The sequence below is a fragment of the Zonotrichia albicollis genome, chromosome 8 (assembly GCF_047830755.1).
Source record: "Zonotrichia albicollis isolate bZonAlb1 chromosome 8, bZonAlb1.hap1, whole genome shotgun sequence".
Classification (NCBI taxonomy): domain Eukaryota; kingdom Metazoa; phylum Chordata; class Aves; order Passeriformes; family Passerellidae; genus Zonotrichia; species Zonotrichia albicollis.
Window position 1 is genome coordinate 24,133,863 of NC_133826.1, and position 21,342 is coordinate 24,155,204.

General features: G+C 43.5%; 1 protein-coding gene across 2 annotated transcripts in view; it reads left to right on the forward strand.

Annotated features, from left to right (window-relative positions):
- The window catches only part of C8H1orf21 (chromosome 8 C1orf21 homolog), a 100,529-nt gene that overhangs the window by 39,832 nt on the left and 39,355 nt on the right, over positions 1 to 21,342 (forward strand). For both annotated transcript variants that reach the window (XM_074546289.1, XM_005487044.4), the window contains exons 2-3: positions 2,399 to 2,604; positions 20,018 to 20,112. In XM_074546289.1, the coding sequence (XP_074402390.1) occupies positions 2,511 to 2,604; positions 20,018 to 20,112 (189 nt within the window). In that variant the 5' untranslated portion in view covers positions 2,399 to 2,510. The remainder of the gene's footprint in view (positions 1 to 2,398; positions 2,605 to 20,017; positions 20,113 to 21,342) is intronic.

Below are 21,342 nucleotides of genomic sequence, written 5' to 3' on the forward strand. Positions count from 1 at the left end.
CATTCAACAGGTACTTCTGTGCCTGCAGTTCTGAGATGAGAGAGGCTGAGCTGTGGTGGGCAATGCTTCCCCCACACAGCCTCCTGCCCAGGTCTCACCTCCCCATCCTTTCCAGGGTTACATCAAGCCTTCCTTTGCTCCTTTTCCTATAGCTGGCCACGCCCTTTTCCCTGGAATAAAACTACTGGTTGTATTTTAAACCAGAAGTCAGTTGGTCAGTCACACAGCCAGACTCTGTTGGTCATGTGTATCCCCTCATTTGTTTCAACTGGTCCATTAAAAGCTCTTGTCTTTAACCAAATTTATGTCGTCTGGGAAGATAAGTCCCCTTTTCATTTCCAGTCCAGGTAGCAGTTCCCTCTCCCAGTCTGCTGTTTCTCCTCCATCTCCTACACCCCTGTGTTTACCTATCTCCAAGCACAGCCTGGCTGATGCTTTAAATCCCTTTGGATCCCTGTTTCCCCCAGCAGTGAGATGAAGACCTTAGTGCAGGCTGCCACTTGGACACAGGAGAGGGTGAACTGTCAGCTGTGACCCTCCCTGAACTGCAAAAACTGAGGGACTTCCCTGGCTTTATAGTAACTTTTCCTGTAAAATCTAGGTTTTCTGGGATGGGGGAAGTTATGTAACCATATGGGGTTTTAAAATTGCTGGAGAGGGGTGTGATCACTCCCTTCCACTAACAGCAACAATGCCTGGCGTTAGCTGTCCAAAACATTGGCTGTCCCTGGATCCCTGGCAGTGTCCAAGGCCAGGTTGGATGGGGCCTGGAGCAGCCTGGGCTAGAGGATGGTGTCCCTTCCTATGGCAGAGGTTGCAGTGAGATGAGCTTAAAGTCCCTCCCAAGGCAAGCTTTTCTGTGATCCTATAAAATCCTGTGTTTTGGGGCAAGTAATTAGCTTTGTCTAGGGGGAAGAGAAGGATGGGGCAATGAGAAATTCAGGTTCAAGTGTGCCTGTGTAAGGGAAGGAAAAAAGGAACAGAACATGTAGGGGGATGTACTGAAATAAAACTGGGGAAGGGTGGCTGCTGGCAGCAGGGGTTAGCAGATACACACTGTGTGTTCTGGAATGCCCTCAGCAAGTGGAGGAGAAGCACTGCTCTGTGCAGGGAAGGGGGAAGCTGCCTGTGAGTAGGAGTTAGAGGTGGTTCTGCATCCAGTCCTTCCCCTTGCTTGCTGAACGCCATGGTCTGATGAATGGAATCACTCTGAGCCTGGCTGCCCCATCCTCATGTCTGTGACTGTGGGGATGGGCAGCAAAATCCCTGCAGAGGCAGGAGCAGAACCCTCCTAGACCATGTGCTGGTGTGTCACTGAGCCTTCAGTGCTGAGTGCTCAGGGAGAGGAAAGTCACCTTTTCCCTTGGGATTATCCATTTCTGCTGGAATGGATACTGCTGTGTCACAGAATGCTTTGGGTTAGAAGGGACCTTAAAGATCATCTCACCCAGCTCTCCCTAGGTAAGAGTACTAGTCTGATGTTACACGTGAACTTGTGGTCAGCATGGAGCAAAATGAGCCAGAGCCTTGTAAAGTACATGCTCAGAAGTAATGAATTAAGAAATGGTGTGTATGATCTTATGCTATAGCTGAGCTGAAAAACTTGGGAAAAGGGAGAGTTTCTGACTTTTCTTTCTTTGGAAAAGTTTGGCAGGTGGAAAGGCAAACCAGGTCATCTCATCAAACTTTGAGGTAGCTTTTGTTCCGGTGCAGAACCATTTAGCAATAAACAGTGCATTAATTTGAATTTCTTTTTAACCTAAAACATTACAGTTCTGGATTTGATTTTTCTTTTCCCTTTTGTTTTATGTGACATCTGGACTGTTCAGGGAGTGTTATTCCATCTTAAAATGGGGCTGGTTGTCTTTTTGAGCAATGGAGGTTTTATGGATTGAGCTGAATAATGAACATGTAGAGAAAAGATAATACAGCTGACTATCGCCTTTCACATCTGGGAACATAAGATCTTTAATTGATTTAGAGGGGTTATTTTGTCCCAACACTTGCAATTAGCAGCTCTTAATCAGTAAAATGCTTTCAAGAAATCTGGCTCGATGGGTAGATTGGTAAAAGGAGCAGGAGGAGCAGATATTGATGGTTTCTTATCTCCTCTCCCAAAACTGTCTGTGTTCTGTGAGAATAGCTGCCTGGGTGGGAAACAGCTGCATGTTGCTTTCTTCAAGCCATGGATTAAAGAATCAGACTGGAGGAGGCTTTAAGTTCAACTGCTCTGTCCCAGGGCAGGCTGGATGCATCTTTATCATGACCTGCCTGTACCAGGAATATGGTTTTGGCAGCCTGAAGCTGTGCCCTTGTGCTCCTCGTCACAAACTCCTCGAAGCTCACCATGTGGAGGGTGCCCTGTGTGACTGTTTTCCTCTCTCTCTGCCGTGTTCAGGTGGAAGGCACGCGGGAGCCGCGCAGGGAGGTGGATTCCTCCCGCCAGGATGAGCGGGCGTCGCTAGAGATGATCTGTGGTTCGGTGCAGCTGGAGCTGTCTGAATGAAGCTATGGGCTGTGCCTCCGCCAAGCATGTGTCCACTGTTCAAAACGAAGAGGAAACTCAGAAGGGCAAGAACTACCAGAACGGAGATGTCTTTGGGGGTGAGTGTCATGGGATTGTCTTTGACCCTGCACCGTGAGTCCATTGTCTTTGTCCACCAAAACCATCCTGGAAGGTGTATGAGGGAGTATTAACATTTCACCAAACACAAAGCAAAATGCCTGTAAAATATGTCACAATGGCAGAGCAGTTGGCCCATCCAGGGGAGGGAACCATGACAGTTGAAACAGGTGTAATCCTTAGTGAAAAAATAACATTTTAAGTGATGTACAGTACTACACTGTCTTTACCTTCACAAGTCCTGGAATAGCTCAAAGACAACAAATTGCACAGCCCCCTCATGTATTTATATATGTATTTATAGATATGTTTATATAGGTATTTATATGTATTTATATATGTATTTATGTATATATATTTATATATATTTTATATATATATAAAATATATATAAGTGTATTTTTATATATTTATATGTGCATTGATATATGTATTTATATATATATTTATGTATTTATATATTTATATATTTATATATTTATATATGTGTCTCTGTTATATGTTTATATGCCATTGGGTACCAACTTAATTGACTCATTTCCTGAAAATTGAAAATCCATTTGGTAGGAAAAGTTATTCCTACCAAAAGTTATTCCTCATTTCTGTAAAGCAATAAAACATTAGTTCTGAAGTCCTGTAGCAAGTCCTGTAGGGTTTGAAGGTACAGTGAAACTAGAAACTGAGGGATTTAGTGGTGCTGGGAAGCTGGGAATGTGGGAGGAAAACATCTGGTTCACTGTGAAGACTGATCTGTGATCCAGGTCTGTGCATCAGGAGAGGTGAAGTAATAGGAGATAAAATCATAGTCAGCTTCACGGGTTTTTTTTTTTGCCCCAGGTTCTGCCAGTATACCCAAAGTTTTTTTTAGATAAAGATGTAAGTCTTTAAATACAGATTTTAAAATGTCAGAAATTATCTGAGAGCCTGTTCAGAAATGAAATTTCTAGATCTGCCTGGATACCTGCCTGAAAGTTAAGCTGTGAATAAGTTGCGTTAGTACTTTCATTCTTAAAACAAGTGCCTTGGTAATGAGTACACCAAACCTCCCTGGTGTTTTTTCCAGCCTTTCTGAGGGCTGGCTTGGTCTCCCAGTGGATCTCAGAGTAAGAATTCCTAGAAGCGTTCCGTGAAGAGAAGGCAGTTGTTGAACAAACTTCAGGGCTGTTCAGTCCTCTTTCTCATCCCTGGGAGATGCTGGGTTTGGAATTGTCAGCTCAGTACATTGCTTTTGTTTAAAATAGGCTTTAAGTGCTGTCATAAACAGAAAATTCTATCAGTTGCTCAAAGGAATTTGAGTTTAGATTTTAGCTTATACTTAGTGAGGGAGCAGTTTTTGGCCAAATGTGAGTCTCAGTCTTTTTCTTTTTTTTTTTTTTTGGTGGTGGTTTAACCACATGCTGTGGGCCAAAGATCATAACTTCAACACAGGAAACTTAAAGTAGCTTCTGGAGTCAGAGGATCAAGAAGCTTGAAGGGATTTTAAAAAGCTCCCATTTATAGAGCTGGACTGGTGTCAGCAGTATCATTTAGGTATTCTGGGATCCATTTGAGGGCTGTAAATCCTTCTGTATTTTACTGTCAGGAGTACTACCTGCTCTTAACCATTTCCTGGCCCATGCTTTAGTTTAGGTGTGGGATTTGTCATTCCTAAATTGATTTGTCATTCCATTATTGATTCCTTCTTAGCAGAGCTGGAGTCTGACTTAACTCATTGAATGGTATCCACAGAAGTCACATTTTCCCCTTGCTGTTGAAAGACAGCTTCTGTGTCAGGAGCTGAGTGCAGGAGGAGGTTGAGCAGGAGTTTTACAGATCATCCAGTGCCACCCCTGCCATGGGCAGGGACACCTCCCACTGTCCCAGGGTGCTCCAAGACCCATCCAACCTGGCCTTGGGCTCTGCCAGGGATCCAGGGGCAGCCACAGCTGCTCTGGGCACCCTGTGCCAGGGCCTGCCCACCCTGATGCATCCTTTCTTATTTCAGGGGAGACAGAAGTGTCTCACCCAGCCAGTGGCCACGAGCAGAGTACCTGTGCTGCCTGTAGGCATTGAAAATCCCCTGCAGTATGAATAGGCAGAGCTAAACCAAGGTGAGTGGTAGGGAAATGAGGAGCCAGGAGGTGATGGAGAGGGAATTAGAGGTTAGTTCTTGGCTAGGAGGCTGCAAAGTGAAGGAAGCAGAAATCAGGTGGGGTTGGAAGGTGGCTGATATGTCAGTAACACCCTGAGAACATCAGTGAGCATGAGTCATGCTGTGCAGGGACAGGGAGCACAGGCAGGGTTGGCCCCTGGGGACCAAGGTGACATCAGGTGCCTGTGCAGAAGCAGCAGGGATGAGCCTCATGGCTGTGATGGCCACAATGCCTCAGATGTTTCACTAGGGGAGGAAGTCCCGAGGGATTTGTACAGCACTGATAGGATTAAAGGGAAAGAGCAGAGTGCTGGTGCTGCCTTCCTGGCAGGCAGTGGGCTCTGAGGGATGTGGCTGACAGGACACTGCCCCTCACTGTGTGACTGCACCCACTGGGAGCAGCTCACCTTCCTTCCTCTAGCACCTGCCCCAGACAAGCTGCAGGTAGGAGGAGTCAATAGTAAGGATTGTACTTTCCAATTAAGCAGTGTTTGGATTTTTTTTCCCCCATGAGTAGTTTTTACTTGACTGACATTGAATCCAGAGAGAATTTTCTGAGCTTCTCAGAGTGGTGCAATTCTGCTTTGTCTCTTCCTCAGACCCTCTGGATCTTTCTCTTTCATGGTGGGATTGGTTGCAGTCAGGTCTATTGACTATTGGGAGATCACGGCTTCTGAGAGATTTCTTTTTTTTTAACTTTTAAAAGTCACTTCAGGTTAAGATTGATCTCCAGTACCTTATTTCTTCCCCAGCTTTTAACCTTTTATTTTAGCTGAGCAGACACATTGAGCCAGATGCTCACTTTGAATTTGAAATCCTGGTGTTTAAAACCAAAAAACCCGTCATGAAACCCATGAATTCTGTAAGGACAAATCCTGGTAAATGAAACCAAAACATAAAAATTTCCACCCTGTCCCAAGCTGTGGGAGTCATGCTGCATTTTGCTGTAATATATATTTAAATAATTGAGTTAGCAGGCCTATCAAAGGAGATGTTCTAGAGAAGATTGAATATAATATGATTATTATGTCTGTTGGGCTCTAATGACTTTAAAATCCCTCTAATAAGGATAGTAATAATAAATCTTCATTTATTCATCATTCCACTTCAAAGCTGATTTCCAGGGTAATACATAAGAACTGTAATATGTAAATACCAGTGAAGAACAAAATGCCATGATAGAGCCTTGAGCATTGTTGATTTCAGCGTATGTTTTGATAATATAACATCTCCTGTAGATTAATTTTATTTGTGCCTTTATAAAAAATTATGGGATGTTCCGTTGAGGAGGAGGTTATTGAAATAATTCTTTCTGTAAGAAAGTAAGTGATAATGTGATTTGGGAAAAAAAAAATGTTCTAGAATGTGTTTATTAGTCTGAGAGGCTTAATCCAGATGTTTCCATGGAGCTCCTGGGTGCTTTGCAAAAGGGGGAGTGAACATGTCAGGTCAGAATTTCCTGACAAAATGGGAATATCATGGTGGGATTTCTGTTATTAAGAGCAGCTCCAGTTGCTAAACCTGTCTAAATAAAGCTGAACCCAAAGCACAATAGTTTATAAAGCAGTTTATCTCAGAACAGCTGAGAAGGCTAGGAAAGGAAATCTTCATCAGTAAAGTATTGTAATGAGATTGAAAGACTGATTAATGCATAAGGGCAGGCTGGATGGGGCTTGGAGCAAGTGGATAGTAGGAGGTGTCTGTGCCCATGGCAGGTGTAGGATAATCTTTAAGGTCCCTTCCAGCCCAACCCATTCTGTGATTCTCTTTCCTTACCTTGTTTAGCAATTTGTTGATAGCCTGCTTCTTATCTAAGTAAACAGGGGGCAGCTCTAAACAAGTGCTTCAGGAAGTGAGAGAAAGGAATAGGATTAAACCCTACCCACCCTGGTTGTATTCATGTGGGAAATGTAACAAAATTGCATGTGTTATCTAGGTTTATGATGTATTTATCATGTATTTGTGTAACTCTGAGAACACCCTTGGTAAGTCAATAATTTACTATTTTATTACCATGAGGAAGCAACAGAGTTTAAAGAAAATCAAAACAAAACCAAACCGCACCCTCAGGTTTTGGCTAGTTATGTTTTCATTATCAATATGTGCAAAAAAAGGTGTCTTCCACATGAATGAAAACTGTATTTTCACATTTTATGTACAGAAGTGGCTCATCTTTATAGCTCTTGGGAAACGTGCTGCTTTTGCAGAAGAGGGAAGAGGCTGCTCTGGACTATGGGTTGGCTCTGAGTGGTAACGAAACAAGCTCTTCCTCCCTCTCCAACACAGAAATATAGATATATAAAAGTTACAAAAAGAGCAGTCCCAGGCATGGCAATGAACCAGGTCCAGGGAGTGCAGTGAGGAGCACCAGGAGATGAGGCTGAGACAGGGAGAGGAGAGATGGGAGAGAAGATACCTGCAGTGTGGGGCTGAAGTGCCTGCAGGAGATGGGACCAGAGGCTGGACCAGAGGCATGCAGACCTGCTCTGGCAGGGACTGGAGGCCCAGGTCTCAGCAGAAACAGAGCTCCTGGATCCATGGGCAGGAGATGTAGGTGGGCTCTCAAGGCGCTGGTTGTGGCCTCTTAGTGCTCTCAGGACTGACAGCAGCTGTTTATTAATTGTGGTGGTCTGTGTGTAATGATGGTGGTTGAAATAGTTCTCCCTTCTCCTACTCTTTTCCCCATTTTTTCCCCTTTGGAAGTGCAGAAACACTGATCTGGTGTTCTTTGGGATGACATCCAAGTCTGTAGAAAGGTTCCTGTGGGCTCCAAGAGGATACCTTGCCTTTCATGGCAACATTAGTTTTCAGTGTCTATTTTCACCAATCCAGCAGAAAAGAAAACCAGTTCAGAAGTGATGGGAGAGCAGCTTTTTGGATATCTGGATGCTGTAAAATTACTTGGTTGTAAATGGTCCAGGCAGTAGAGCAATAGTGTTTGAAGATATTTCTTGGTGCCTATTTGAAAAAAATAATCAGAAAGACCCAAAAAGAGATGTCTTTCCTGAATGGATAGAAGATCTTTGCCATGGAAACATTGCTGAGGTTTTCCTACCTGAAAGAGAGCTGGACTTAGAACAGGTATTCATAAATTAGTTAGACAGCCCTTGCACTCTATAGTGACCCTCTTCTGGTGGTTAATCTTCTTGAGCTGTTTTTACAGCCCCTTGTCATGGTGTTAGATGAGGGAATATTCTGCAGAGCCATTCTCCTCAGTGGAAGGGAGCTGTTTTACCCAGATCTTTGCAGTGCTGAGTTTGGAACGATGCACACACAGTTGGACTCGCCACTTCCAGGGGGGATTTACAGCACAGAGACAGAAGGTGAGCCGAGGTGGGCAAACAGTTGATATCCCTGTTTTAGGAGCAGAAATTGATCACAGGCAGTCTCGGGATCTCTAGCTGGTCAGAGCCACCCGAAGATACATTAGAAAGTCTCTTTTCGCAGCCTGGCACTCAAAGGAGTCAGAACTCTCAACTTCTCAGTCTCAAGGTTGTTTATTGTATCTTATCTATAAAATCCTTTCTCCTGACCTGCCAAGGTCCGCTCAGCAGGACAGTCAGAGGCACTCTACCTGCCCCTGGGGCAGTGTTATCTTTTTATATAAAAAACTACATATACAATATTTACAATTACTTTCCAATGACCTATGTTAGACAGTGAGCTTCTACTCCAGTCTCTAAGTGCCAACATCACAGCAGAAGATGGAGGCCAAGAAGAAGAAGGAGAAAGGCTGGACATGCCCAGATTCCTCCATCTTGCCTCCTGAACCCCCATTCTAAAAACCCTAAAATCTATTTATTCACCCTGTGATAAATTCAGTGTCATTCTACATAAACTTCCGTGGCTTGCAGATCTTCATGTAAGGTTGGTAACTTGCTCCATGGGTCATAATCAAAACCACAGGCAAAACCCTCTGTGCCAGGGTTTCTGAGCCCCCTGGCAGGGGTCTTGGCAGTCCAGGACAGCCAGAGGGATGTCCTGAATTCTGACAAGGCAGGTCATCACTTCCTTGCTGCTTATTTTCATGTGAGCTTTCCCCTTTTGCAAGCTCTCCATCAGCATCAGAGCACCCTGAGGGCTCCCAGGGACCCCGAGTCTCTGCAGTGCCTGGAGGGTGGGCAGAGAGAATGGGGTGTTATTCCAGGAGTGACGTTTCCTCCAAGCTGCTTAGCCCCATGGAGAGTGCAGTCCCAGCCCATAGAAATGGAGTGCAAGGGGTGTGCATTTCACAATTGCATTAGTGAGCTATAAATAGGGCTATACATCCGCCTCTGGAGCTGGCTAAGAAGGAGCCAGGATGTGTTTTCTGGCAGCCTTGGTGCTAAAGGAAATCCGTTTATTTTATGGTACAGACACACTTAGTTTTTCACTTAATCTTTTCAAGACAATCTCTGGCATTCATTGCCTACCTGGACATGCAAACAAGGAAAAATCCTGGTAAAAATGCCATTTACTTTCAGTTACTGCAGTGTTCCTTTAGCCATTTTCCAAGTGTTTTATTACTGGGCCACAAATTTGGAGAACTAAAAAACCAAAGCCTGGAATTTGGGCCGAAAAGACTCACTCTAGGGGATAATTCCAAATGCCCCAGGTAAGCCTTGTGTGGCTGCATGGGTGTGTATTCATTTCAGCAACACAAAACTGAAAATTTTAAGGCTGTAATTTTATAGTAGGAAATATCTACTGGTAGAAATAGCTGTTAAATACAAAGGAAAGGTACCTAACCAATAAGTATTTGTGTATCTTTGGCATACACAGCCAGAGGTGCCTTTATGGGACAGAGGAACATAGAAGGCGTTTTCTCAGTGGCTAATTCTCCAAAACACTGTGCCATCATGGGTATTTTAGATAAATATTACAACCAAGTGGTCTCATGTTCTTCTTGGTCAGAGGCCCAAGACTGACAGTGCTCTTCCTGGAGCTAGCACCAGAGAAAAATGGGAGCAAAATGGGAAATATTAAGACTTCTGCCTCATGTGCTTGTGAGAAACAAAGCCTGGCTTCTGCTGAGGGGTGTCATTATGCCCTGCCATGCACTTTTTCTTCTTACCTGTGTGAGCGGGGGCTCTGGCAGAAAGGATCAGGGTTAGAGTGCTTTTAAATTCTGTTTTTCCTTTCTGCTCTTGCCACAGGAGCACTGCAGGGGCTGTTCAGGCAGCTCGGGTGCAGAGCACTCTGTGTTCTGTGGTGCTGGGAAGGAGCGTGCAGTCACCTTTGTTCCAGGAGTTATGGCTCTATGAATGATCTCGAGCTATTCAGAGGGAAAAAAGGGAGTGTAATAGGTTGGTTTTTTTCCACTGAAGTCTCCTGAATTGTGTAATGGTTGTAGTTGTTACATTTGCGTGCATGTTATCCCCTGTATTTTGTTGTTAAGTGGTCACAGCCCCCAAGGCTGCCAGAGCTCCAGGAGGGTTTGGACAACACTCCCAGAGATGCACAGGGTGGAATTGGTTGTTTTTTTAGCCATTACTAAACTCTTTTCTTTCAGACATCAGTATTTTGCTTTCTTTTAAAAAGCATTGCCCAAAGGGAAGGGAAGAAGGCATGGAAAATCTGTAACCAGAGTAAAATATTAATCTTTCCAATAGGTTACTTTTGGAGCTGCTAGATGGTCTGTAAGTAAAATAATGTAATTAACTTCTGTATCTTTTGCATCTGGAAATGTGTGCTGCATTTTGTAAATCAAGTTTTCATTAGATCTCCCCTCTTGGTTTAAAGAAATACTGACAGTGAGGAGATGTTACTGGTTCTGAGTATTTATTCAGTCCCTTCCATATTGGAATTAATAAAAATGAAATAGCTGCTGATTTACAAACACTCTTGGAGGCCCATGAGCATGGAAAATTTGATAGCCCAATATTAATAGAAAAAAGTTACTATCCCAGGAAGGGTATGAAAATCCATTTCAAGTCGTACGTTGCGGGGCAACAATCTCATTTAATAGCTGACTGATTGAGAATGGCATTGCTTGTTAAGGAAAGAGGAATTGGCTTTTTTATTGACAAGGAAACTGAAGGCACCTCATCCTGTGTTTGCAATAATAGGAGATGTGTAATTTCGAGGGTGTGGAGTGGTAATGACTTATTTTCCAGAGAATGCTTGGGGCAGCTCTGTTCAGGAGTGGTTTGGGGTGGGTGGATAGCTTAGAGAGGCAGTGAAAGGCACAGCCTGCAGTGCTGCACGAGGGATGCTCACAGAAATGGTCAGTCAGGTGTTTTTCCTGGAACTGAATAGTCCCTGACAGGTTCTGTGCCAAAGTGAGGAATGTTCCGTGGAGTACATAGATTGATGGGGGTGAAGGGAGGGTCAGCAGGGACTGGGAGTTTCATTAATGACATTGAAAGACCTGAAAAGAATTAAGTGTTTTGTGCTTGGTGATTTTTTTAAACTTACTGAGGGAGAATTTCAAACCAGAGCAGTGAAATGGAGTTGAAGGAGCCTTTCCAAGCTGGCTGTTCGAGGCAGCCTGGATCCAAACACCCACCTGGGGACTTCATATGAACAGTCATGTTTTCAAGGCACAGACTCTTTGTTTTCCTCCTGACCATTCCTTTAATTAATCTCTCTGGTGCTTGTTCCCTCTTCTGCTTTCATTTCTCAATTTCATCTTTTTAGTGGGCTAGATAATTGCATTTACTGGGTATCCTTCCTGCCAAGCACTGTGGCTGTAATCTCCTGTACCTGAGAAATGGTTTCCTTTAAAATCCTGGTGTCTGCCTCAAAGTTGTGTTACTTAAATGAAAACAAAAAGGAAAAAAGTGTCTGTGTATATATATATATATTTTATATATATGTGTATATATGAATTATACAGTTTCAGCAAGCAGAAATCTGGGTAGCTGAAAGAGAGTTCTGAGTGCACACCACCAGCACTCTTCTTTGGCTTTGTAATTACAGAGGAGTGCACAAAAGTCTTTAATTATATGATCACATGGCAAGTTTTTTCAATACCATCTCACATATGGTGTTTCCTCAGATCCTGAACACAAAGACAGTGGGAGCAAGGCAGAGATCGTGTGTTTAGCATTAACTGGATTTGGGGATGTTGAGGTTGTGTTTTAAAATCTTCCCTGAGATAATGAAATGGCCTCTGAGGCTGTGGTTCTTCTGACCCACCTCCAGCTAAGGTAGAGCTGGCAGATACAGAGCAGTGGGCCTGTGCCCCTGGTGTAAGGTTAGTTAAAACAATCCTTAACTCATAATGTGATGGAAAATTGTATGTACAACTCCAGGTTTCACAGGGCTTGCACTAGATGACAGCTCAAAACATAGAGTAGCCTTGGAGACTTTTTGACCAAGAAGAAACCAAGTGGTGAAAGGAACCAAGAAGGAAAAACAAGTAGAGGGAGATAAGAAGGAAGCAAGTGAAGGTGGGAGGCAAGTAACCCCCTCCTTGATTCGGCTGCACATCTCCTGCTGTGACAGCTGATGCACAGTAGGTTGTTTCTGTGAGTCACGTGCCAAATCTGAGAATTAAACCTATAGATTTAAACAAGGGAGTTGAATTATGGCTTCATCATCACCTGCCACCTTTAAACTGGGGGGAAAGTAGTCAGAAAATGCAGGATACACAAACTGAGGCACCCAAGGAGCAGCAGCAGTGCAGGGGTTGGTACAGCACCTTCTGCCACAGGCAGACATCAGGCTGGGAGAGGACTGAGCTTCCAAGGGATGATGGAGAGCTGTGAGCAGCTCTGGGAACTGCTGACAGCACTGGGGAGGGGTGGGCTCATACAGAAACATGAGGGGTTGAGCTTCTCCAGCAGCAAGGACCAAGATCATGTCCAGGACGTTAATGGAGCTGTGTTCTGTCAGAGCTGTTGGCCTTACAGAATAAGGCAGACACATCTCATCCCTTTGCTGCTGAAAGATGTCATGGCTTGGGCCTGCAGAGGGAGGTTTGGTAAAATAGAAGGGAAGTTGCTAAATTTCTTCAGGTGAGCATCACCCTTGAGGGAGTTAATGTTTCATTTAGCACTGGATATGCCATAGGGCTGTGGGATAGCTTAGGAAAGAGCTGCCCCTGTCTCACTGAATGTCCTTCCAGTTCTGCAGGAATCCTCCACTTAGGGACTGGCTTGTGTTACACCGAGTGTCTCAATCCCCTTTTTTCCTCCAAAAACCCAGCCCTAGTGGTCACATCTGCCATGTGCAGAGGCAGTTGTTGGCATTCCTTGGGTACGTGTTGGGGTTGTGTAGGAGGAAGGAAAAGTGCTTCAGGGTGGTCTTTGCAGATGTGCTGCAGTCTGTGTGGTGTGTTGATTTTTAAAGAGCTGTTCTGTCAGAGGATTTGGATTTTGTTGGCAGAATTGGTGTGTTGCTCATGCACCTGTTCTCTGTTCAGTATCTTCTGGTGTCCACTGCCTCGACTCCCAGCAGTGACTGTATTTTTAGATTGGATTAGGGTAAGGTAAATTAATTTGGGAAATTTGAATGAGCATTTTCAGATAATCCTTTGAGAAAAATGGGTTGGCTTATTTCCTAAGCTAATTTTATTACTCTATTCATGTTAGTTAAACCATGATCACTTGGATCAGGAATTGCCTGTGAATTGATAGCTTTGAGGGTTGGTGATGAGGAAAACAACAGGCTGCTCACCCAATACTGGTTGATCTCCAATGAAATTTCACTCCCAGCCCACATCCAAGTGGATCAGAAACCCACCCCCACAGCTGAGAAAATGCTTTAACCCTTTAGACTCAAATGAACCATAGAGCTGCTGCTTTCTGCGAGTGCTTGAAGCAGTACCTAAGAAGATAACTTAGATATTCTCCATTTCTTAATAATTAGTCCCAGAAATATTAATTTGCAGGAATTTTTCAACTACTTTCTCTGACTGTTGACTTTTTTTGGGATTTTTGGGATCCAGGCAGTTGATATCCAGATGCTTAACAGGGTTGGAATAACCTGAGTAACTCCTCTCACCCTTCCAGTCCTCCAGACCAGATGCACATGAGCCTGTGGCACTCAAGGCTGATGACTGAGGTGCTGGAAGCTGCAGCCACCCAGGCCATCTAATTCTGCTCCTTGACTGTCCTGATGCTCTGTGATTTTGTTTTTTCCCTGATGTGTAGCCTGGCTCTCTCTGGAGCTGGGCCCACCGCTGCTGGTGTCCTCCCAGTGCAGCTGTGGATCTCAGTGTGTTCCTCCTTCCCAGTGGCACAGGGATGGGCTCCAGGAGAGCTCATCCAGCTCCAGCATCCCAGCACAGGCAGGACAGGGAGCTCTTGGCACCAGTCCAGGGGAGGCCATCAGTAAGATCAGAGGGATGGAGCAGCTTTGCTGTGAGGGAGGGCTGGGAGAATTGGATTGTTCAGCCTTCCAGTGGCCTTGCAGTGCCTGTAGGGAGATGACAAAAAAGATGGAGTGACTGTTTACAAAGGGTGGAGTGACAGGACACAGGGGGAATGGCTTCTCACTGCCAGAGGGCAGGATTAGATGGGATATTAGGCAGAAATTGTTCCCTGTGAGGGTGGGCAGGCCCTGGCACAGGGTGCCCAGAGAAGCTGTGGCTGCCCCTGGATCCCTGGCAGTGCCCAAGGCCAGGCTGGATGGGGCTTGGAGCAACCTGGGACAGTGGAGGGTGCCCCTGCCACGGCAGGGAGTGGAATTGGATGATTTTTAAGGTCCCTTCCCACCCAAACCTTTCTGGGATGTTTGGCATGTTCTGTGCTCAGCATCTAAGTGGCTCACCTGCTGCTCCGTGTTTCAGTTAAATTGCATCAAAATCTCTTACGGTTCTTAACAAATATTTTTAGAGAAAGCGATTCAGTCCTTTATCTAAATATAGCCTTGAGCTTTCAAGCCTTTGGGAGAGGGGAGCACGTGGAGCTTTGATCTGTGGCATTCACAGCAGTAGGAGCACTTTCTGCACCTGGCAGGACCAAGTGCAGTGCAGAGGAATTTGTTAGACAGAAAGCTCCTATTTTACAGAGCAGACCTGTGGTTTAGCAGGGATGGAGGATAAATCCTGGCATGTCGTGTGATAGAAAGGCAAGAGAAACTGCAGAAAAATATGTGGCACAGGAAGATAGATGAAGGTGTGTTTAGAAACTTCCCTCTTGGTGGTATCACTGAAGTGCCACTCACCTCCTGCCTGATACTTGATATTGTGCTACAAATAGAGAAGACGCTCACCCATTGTCCCTCTTGATGACAGTGGAACCAAATCTGTTTGCACTGTCTGTTTGCCCTTAGATGTCTGAAATGGGAATCAGTGTAAATCAGCATTCTATTAATTTAATTTTTTTAGGGCTTGCTGTTTAACCAAGTATTTCTCTGAAAGTCACAGTGACTCTAGATATATTTGATAAAGTTATGCTTTTTTCTGGTGTTGCTCTTTCCTTTAAACTGAGCTGGAATTGATGTCATTGCCCATATTCCTGTGGTAAAGGCACTTACAGCCGTGTCTGGAAGTGCTGAAGACATTTTTCTCATGGGAACCACCACAGTTTTGTGCCCCCCACCCAGTAATTGTTTCAATATTCTAAGTTGATATGCTCATTTATCACTGAAATTTTTATTAATGAGTGCTGTTTTTCTTTGTCACATTGCCATGGCAACTGGGTGACATGTTTGAGTGGAATTATCTGTTTCCAGATGGAGATCTTCATTCATAAGATTTGCCTGCTGAGAATTTTTGCAGCATATTCAACTTCAAAATTCTTCCTCCCTGTGCCTTTCCACAGTTTGGAGCTAGAAGCATTTCTGCTTTCTGGTTTATATCCTGTGATTTTGTGGTGGGTGTTGTGCTTGCAATATTTCTGTCTTTTGTGGTTCATTTATGTTGTTTTTCTTTTGATTTAATTGAGTTGCTTCTCTTCAACTCAGGATTTGCTGTGACAGTCCTGTAAAGCCATTCCTCCCCCATATGAGTTATTGGAAATTTTCTCATTTTATGTAATACACCACACAATGGAAGAGAGAGGACTTGATTTTGTTTTTACTCCTGAAAAGGAGCATAAGGATGCATGATATATCACATTCTGAGTGATAGTGTCCTTATTTTTTTTAATCATATTCACTACTTGATTTTTAGCTCTATGCAAGAAAGAAGCATGAACATGTTTCACTTTTCTTTTTGGTATAAAACTGTATTTAGGGAAAAGACCTCAGTAAATACACATAGAGTACAGATTTTCTTGATCCTGAATGTCTTACAGCTTTAAAGGTCTTGTTAGCTGGCAGACTTAATGAGGTCCTGCTGGATCTCTGTCAACATTTCAGGATTTCTCTGGATTTGTTTCTGATCACTTACCTCAAAATACCTGAAAATGCTGTGTTTGCTTCAGTAGAAATCAGAAGGTAAAACTTAGAAGATGGTTTTTATCGTCCTTTACTTCTTCAACTCCAGGTCACTCTTAACTTAGTGAACAAAACCAGGTTAGCAGTTTTTTGCACATACCTACAGGAAAGCCATTAAGGCCCCATTCATCCAACCTGTCTATAATGTAATTTTCATATTCACCTCGAACTATTAATGACCATACACCTCATGATCTGCTTCCAGGTCTGTGTGTTGTGTAAACATCCCTTTTGCACTTGCAGAGCTTTCATCCTGACATTAGGTTTAGAACAAGAACAAGCTCATAAATAGCTCAGAATCTGTAGCTCCTGAACACCTTGCCTTATGTGTAAAGTATCTATAGAACACAAATTTTGTCTTCACTTAGTCAAAAGAAGTCTATATATCATTGAAAACAACATAGTGCAGTGCAAGACCCATCTTCTGAATAGAATTATTTTATTTTAATTCCTATATTTAATATATTTGAAATAAAGGGTGTTGTCTTACCTATGAATAAGACTCTGTTACACCAGCAAGCAGTGTCCTCCCTAGCTGTATAATTCTGTATAATTACTCAGCTGTTCTTTTCCCTTGCAAAGTGGAATCATATTTATTCATACCTCCCTCCAGCAAGAGACTACTCAATGCTAACAAATATTTCCAATGTATTACACCAGTGCTCCTTGTTTTAAGGAAGGCATTTTGCCTGTGATAGGGAACTAGGAGAGCTTATGAGTAATGATGTTGCTTCAAATGTAGCAAATCTCTGATCTGCTCCCTTCATTTCTGTGTGTAGCTGATAAAACAGTTGTTATGGCTCATTTATTAACCAAAATGAAGTTGATTCCTGCCTTTTCACAGGCCAGTGCTGCATTTGCCTTTTGGTCTCACCAGGGTGTGTTCAGAGAGCCCTTGGATTGCTGGAGCTGCCTGGAGCTCTGGGCTGTTCATCCCTCCTTGAGGCACCGGGGGCTGAGTGCTGGCCCCTCAACCCCTTCCCCAGTGGGTCTCATGCCAGCAGATAATCTCTTGGCCTTTAAGGCAGATCCTCTGCTTTAGATTGTGTCAAAGCTTTATTGCTTTTTGAGATACAAGCAGAGATTTCTTCTGCTCAAACACACACCATCTATTAGAGCCAGGACATTTATATTAATTTTGTAGGACACTTTCTATTACTAGGCTGATTCTACCAAAATCTGCAGGGGCTTTCTGATTTTTGTTTTTATCTGTATCCACAGAATCACAGAATGGTTTGGATTGGAAGGGATCTTGGAGCCCATCCAGTGCCACCCCTGCCATGGGCAGGGACACCTTCCCCTGTCCCAGGTTGCTCCAGGCCCCATCCAGCCTGGCCTTGGACACTGCCAGGGATCCAGGGGCAGCCACAGCTTCTCTGGGCACCCTGTGCCAGGCCCTGCCCACCCTCACAGGGAACAATTCCTTTCCAAAATCCCATCTAATCCTGCCCTCTGGCAGTGTGAAGCCATTCTCCTAAGGAGAAGTTGGATTTCTCCAGAGTAAGACTTGCTGTTTGCTGTGGTGAATTCCACTGGTCCAGAAAATGTTATGAAAAATTACTGGTTTATTTTTCAAAGCTTTCTTACTGCTGCCTGCCTTGGGTGTAAATTATCCAGTTGTCTGCACTTCTGCAGTTGGTAGGATGGAGGGGACAGTAACACCAGCTGTGCCAGAGATAATTGAATACTTAGTGTATCATCAGGAAAGTATTGAAGTTTACTAGCACTGTTGGAAATAGCTCTGGAAATATCATAAGAAATCTGTGCAAGGTTTTCTGCCACCAGTTTAGAGCTACTTGGTGCATATGGCAAATGAGGCAGCATTTGAAGGATCTGTGCCCTAATCTATTGTGAATTTAAAATTTTTGATCTCTAGGGAGACTCTGTCCTGTGCAGGTGTATCAGAATTTCACATGTCAGTCTGATTATCCTGGCTATCACTCAGGGACTCCTCGGTGCCCTTGACTTGCTCCAAGGGATGATGTGTCCAAGGAAGCACCATCCCCACAGGATCAGCTGCTGCCTGGATATGTGTTTAATCACAATTAATCTCTTGGAATAAGCAGCAGACACATTTCAGGGTTATTTTTGTCATGGAACATCAGCCCCTCCATACCTGCCTCGTTTTCCACAAGGCTGGACTGAACTTCCTCTCTCCTCCAGTGCCCCTGGACTGGCTGTGGGTTGGGAAATGTCCTTTGTGCTGCTTTCTCTTGCTCATCCGTTTCCTCATTCAGATCCCTGCGTGCCTCTGTGGGAGTTTGATGCTTTTTCTGCGTGTGGGTTTTATTGCTAATCACAACACAGAGCACTGAGGCAGGGAGGAAAATGTAAGTTAGATAATTGCAGTCAATCAACTATTTCCAATTCTTGAGTTTTATTGTGTTCAGCCCTTTTGGGCTTATGAATTGTCATCTTAAGACTAGCTGAATTACACTGGAAAAAAGAATAAAAATAAAAAAACCTCTCAGAGTTGTTCACATTTACCAATCTGATAATATTGTCTTAAATTCTTCCATCTGATTTGAGGTTCTGTGTCTCAGATGCTTCTATTTGATAGATTCAGTTTCTTTGAACTCTGTAATAAAGAAAATGTATAGATGTGGACTAGACCAAATGCAAAACCAAGATTGTTTTTTGAAACAAGTTTATTTTTAAACTGAGCCTTACTTTTCAAAGCAAGGCTTATTTAACTTCTAGACTTGTGGTTAACAGTTTCTTGAAAACAACTTTGTCAAAATAATATTGATTCTTTTTTTAACAGTATAGTAACCCAGAAAAATCTATTTGTGCTTTGTTTTTCCCTTAGTATAAGTGAGAGAAATTGCTTGAAAACCCAAAGAAAAAGAGGGAAGTTTGTGCAGTGTCTTCTAATTTGCCATGGTTTTGCCCTTTATTCCAAGTGAACTGAGTCTCATTTCACTTTGCATTAATATTTTCCACCTTTGTGGGATGGAGTTTCTCTTCTGCATTGTTTTTCCTGGATGGAGGAGGGTGGATGCACAACTCTGGGTGTTTTTTCCAGTAGACTCACATGCTGCAAAGATAAGCAGAGCAAAAAGTAACTGAGCAAGAGCAGTATTGGTCCTGGATTCACAGGCTGCAGGGAAGAATCATTCTCCTGAAATCCCATCTTGTCCTACCAAGGGAAAAAATCCCTTGTTGGAGCTTTGGGTTTACTGTGGTATAGCACCTGTATGTTAGGTAACATTTCCATACTGGCACTAGAGCTGGGAATTCTAGTATTTGAAGAGTTGATAAATATTAAGGATGAACCAAGAATCTTACTTTTCTTACTTATTTTCAGGCTGAATTTCTGTCTGGGTAACATTTGTGTGCAGGAAAAATGGTGGTTGGTGGGGGAAGTGGGAAGAGGAAGATGGTCAGCATGAGGCCTTTTCTCCAGAAATCACTCTATGACTGTGCATTGTGTCAGTAGGTAAAACAGAATTTAAGAAAGGACAAAGTGATTATGGCGTGGATTGGCTTTTTTCCAGCTTTTAACCTACATTTTCAGTATCCTCCATCAGCTTTGCTGTGCAGGGAACACCCATGAGCAGCCTTCTCTTGAGTAGCCACTGTCCATGGCTTTTTGGTCCAGTGAGAATGAATATCCAGGGAGGGTGGAGGAGCAAAGAACTTGTATGTGTTGACCATATTAAACAGAAAACTAGAGATTTGGGAGAGACTACACACCAAACATCCCTGTTTCCTGGTGCCATGCCTATACTAAACCAGAGAGCTACTGAAATTCTTATTGAAGCTTTAGGCAGGAGAAACTTCCTTTGTATTAGTTACATGTAAGCCTTTGAAAAGATATACATGTAATTTTTAGTTGCTTTGCTTAACTAGGGTCTATTCTAGTCAGCTGTTTTGGTTTTAGTTTGGTTTTTATCCCAGCTGCTGAACTACACTGGTTGAAATTTTTTTCTTTTTTTTTTTTTCTTGGTGCTCAGATGAGTATAGGATCAAACCAGTGGAAGAGGTCAAATACATGAAAAATGGGGGAGAAGATGATCAGAAAATAGCAGCCAGGAACCAAGAAAACTTGGTAAGGATTGAACTTATCACTTGTCTAATGAACTAACATGGCTCTGCTTTTGTGATGGAATATGCAGCACCCTCCAGCTCCGGCTTGTGTGCGGCAAGAGGATTTTCTCCAAAATGTCACAACTCCCTGCAAAGCTCGCATGGAAGGTGCAAAATGCAACTTTTTCCTGCTTGTCTTTCTGAATTAGACTCTACCTGATCTTGGAGTGAGTGCCTCCATGATTTTAAGTCACTCCCCTTCCTTGCAGATTCGAAAATACTCTTTATTTGGAAATATGTGTGTCTGTGTAAGAAATGAGCTGGAGTAAAACAGCGCTTCTCTGCCGTTAAGAAAATTACCTACTTATGTAGATACTTGCTGGTTTTCTGTATTTTAAAATTCCCAGGGAAGGCAATTTGGAACAGAAAAAAACAATATATTCATAACACAGCAGTCACAAAAATCACGTGTGTTTCTTTTGCCCCGATTTGAGCACTTTGCCAGCTTGTAGTTCCATTAAGGGAAGGCAATCACAGGCAAACTCTTAGGACTACTTGAAATAACTAAGATGCTGTTGAAGCAGCTTAAAAATCACGGTTGAATCACTTCTGGCATTTCTGAGAAGTTATTTCTTCTCTTCCAAAGCTGGAGGACTGTTGGGTTTGTTGTTGGCTGGCTGGGGCTTTGACCAGTCGAAGTTTTCAAAGACATCCCACAGTTCTTGTAGCTAGGTGCAAGCTTTCCCATCTGGTTCCACTCATTCAGTGCAGCTTTTATTCACATAGAATGGTTGGGCTTTCCCCCCTCCATCTGCAGGTCCAGAGGGGAAACAGCAGCAGCAGATTCCGGTGGAACCATCACCATTATCACCGGCTGAGGATTTGCCTTTTGCTATTATTGGGCAGCTGTAGAAAATGCCACTGTTTGGGATTATCTACTTTTGATGAAAATATGAGCTCCAGCAACTTGGCTACTTTATATTTTCTCTCCTAGACACACATACATTACACAAGTACAGGTGCATTCCTGTAGCAAATGGAGTTTATTTTGCTGCCCTGTCCTGTGACTGAGTTGCAGACAATATGCTTTCTTCTTCAACCTCCAGATCAGCCATTTGCTGCCTGCAATTTTGCATAGCTGGTGCTCCAGTGGGTGGTGCAGCTTCAGCTTGGAGCAGGATTTAGAGGTTTTTAGCAGTTTGTTGGAGAGTCCTTTGCAGGTCTGGGAGTTGGAGTCAGTGATCCCTGTGAG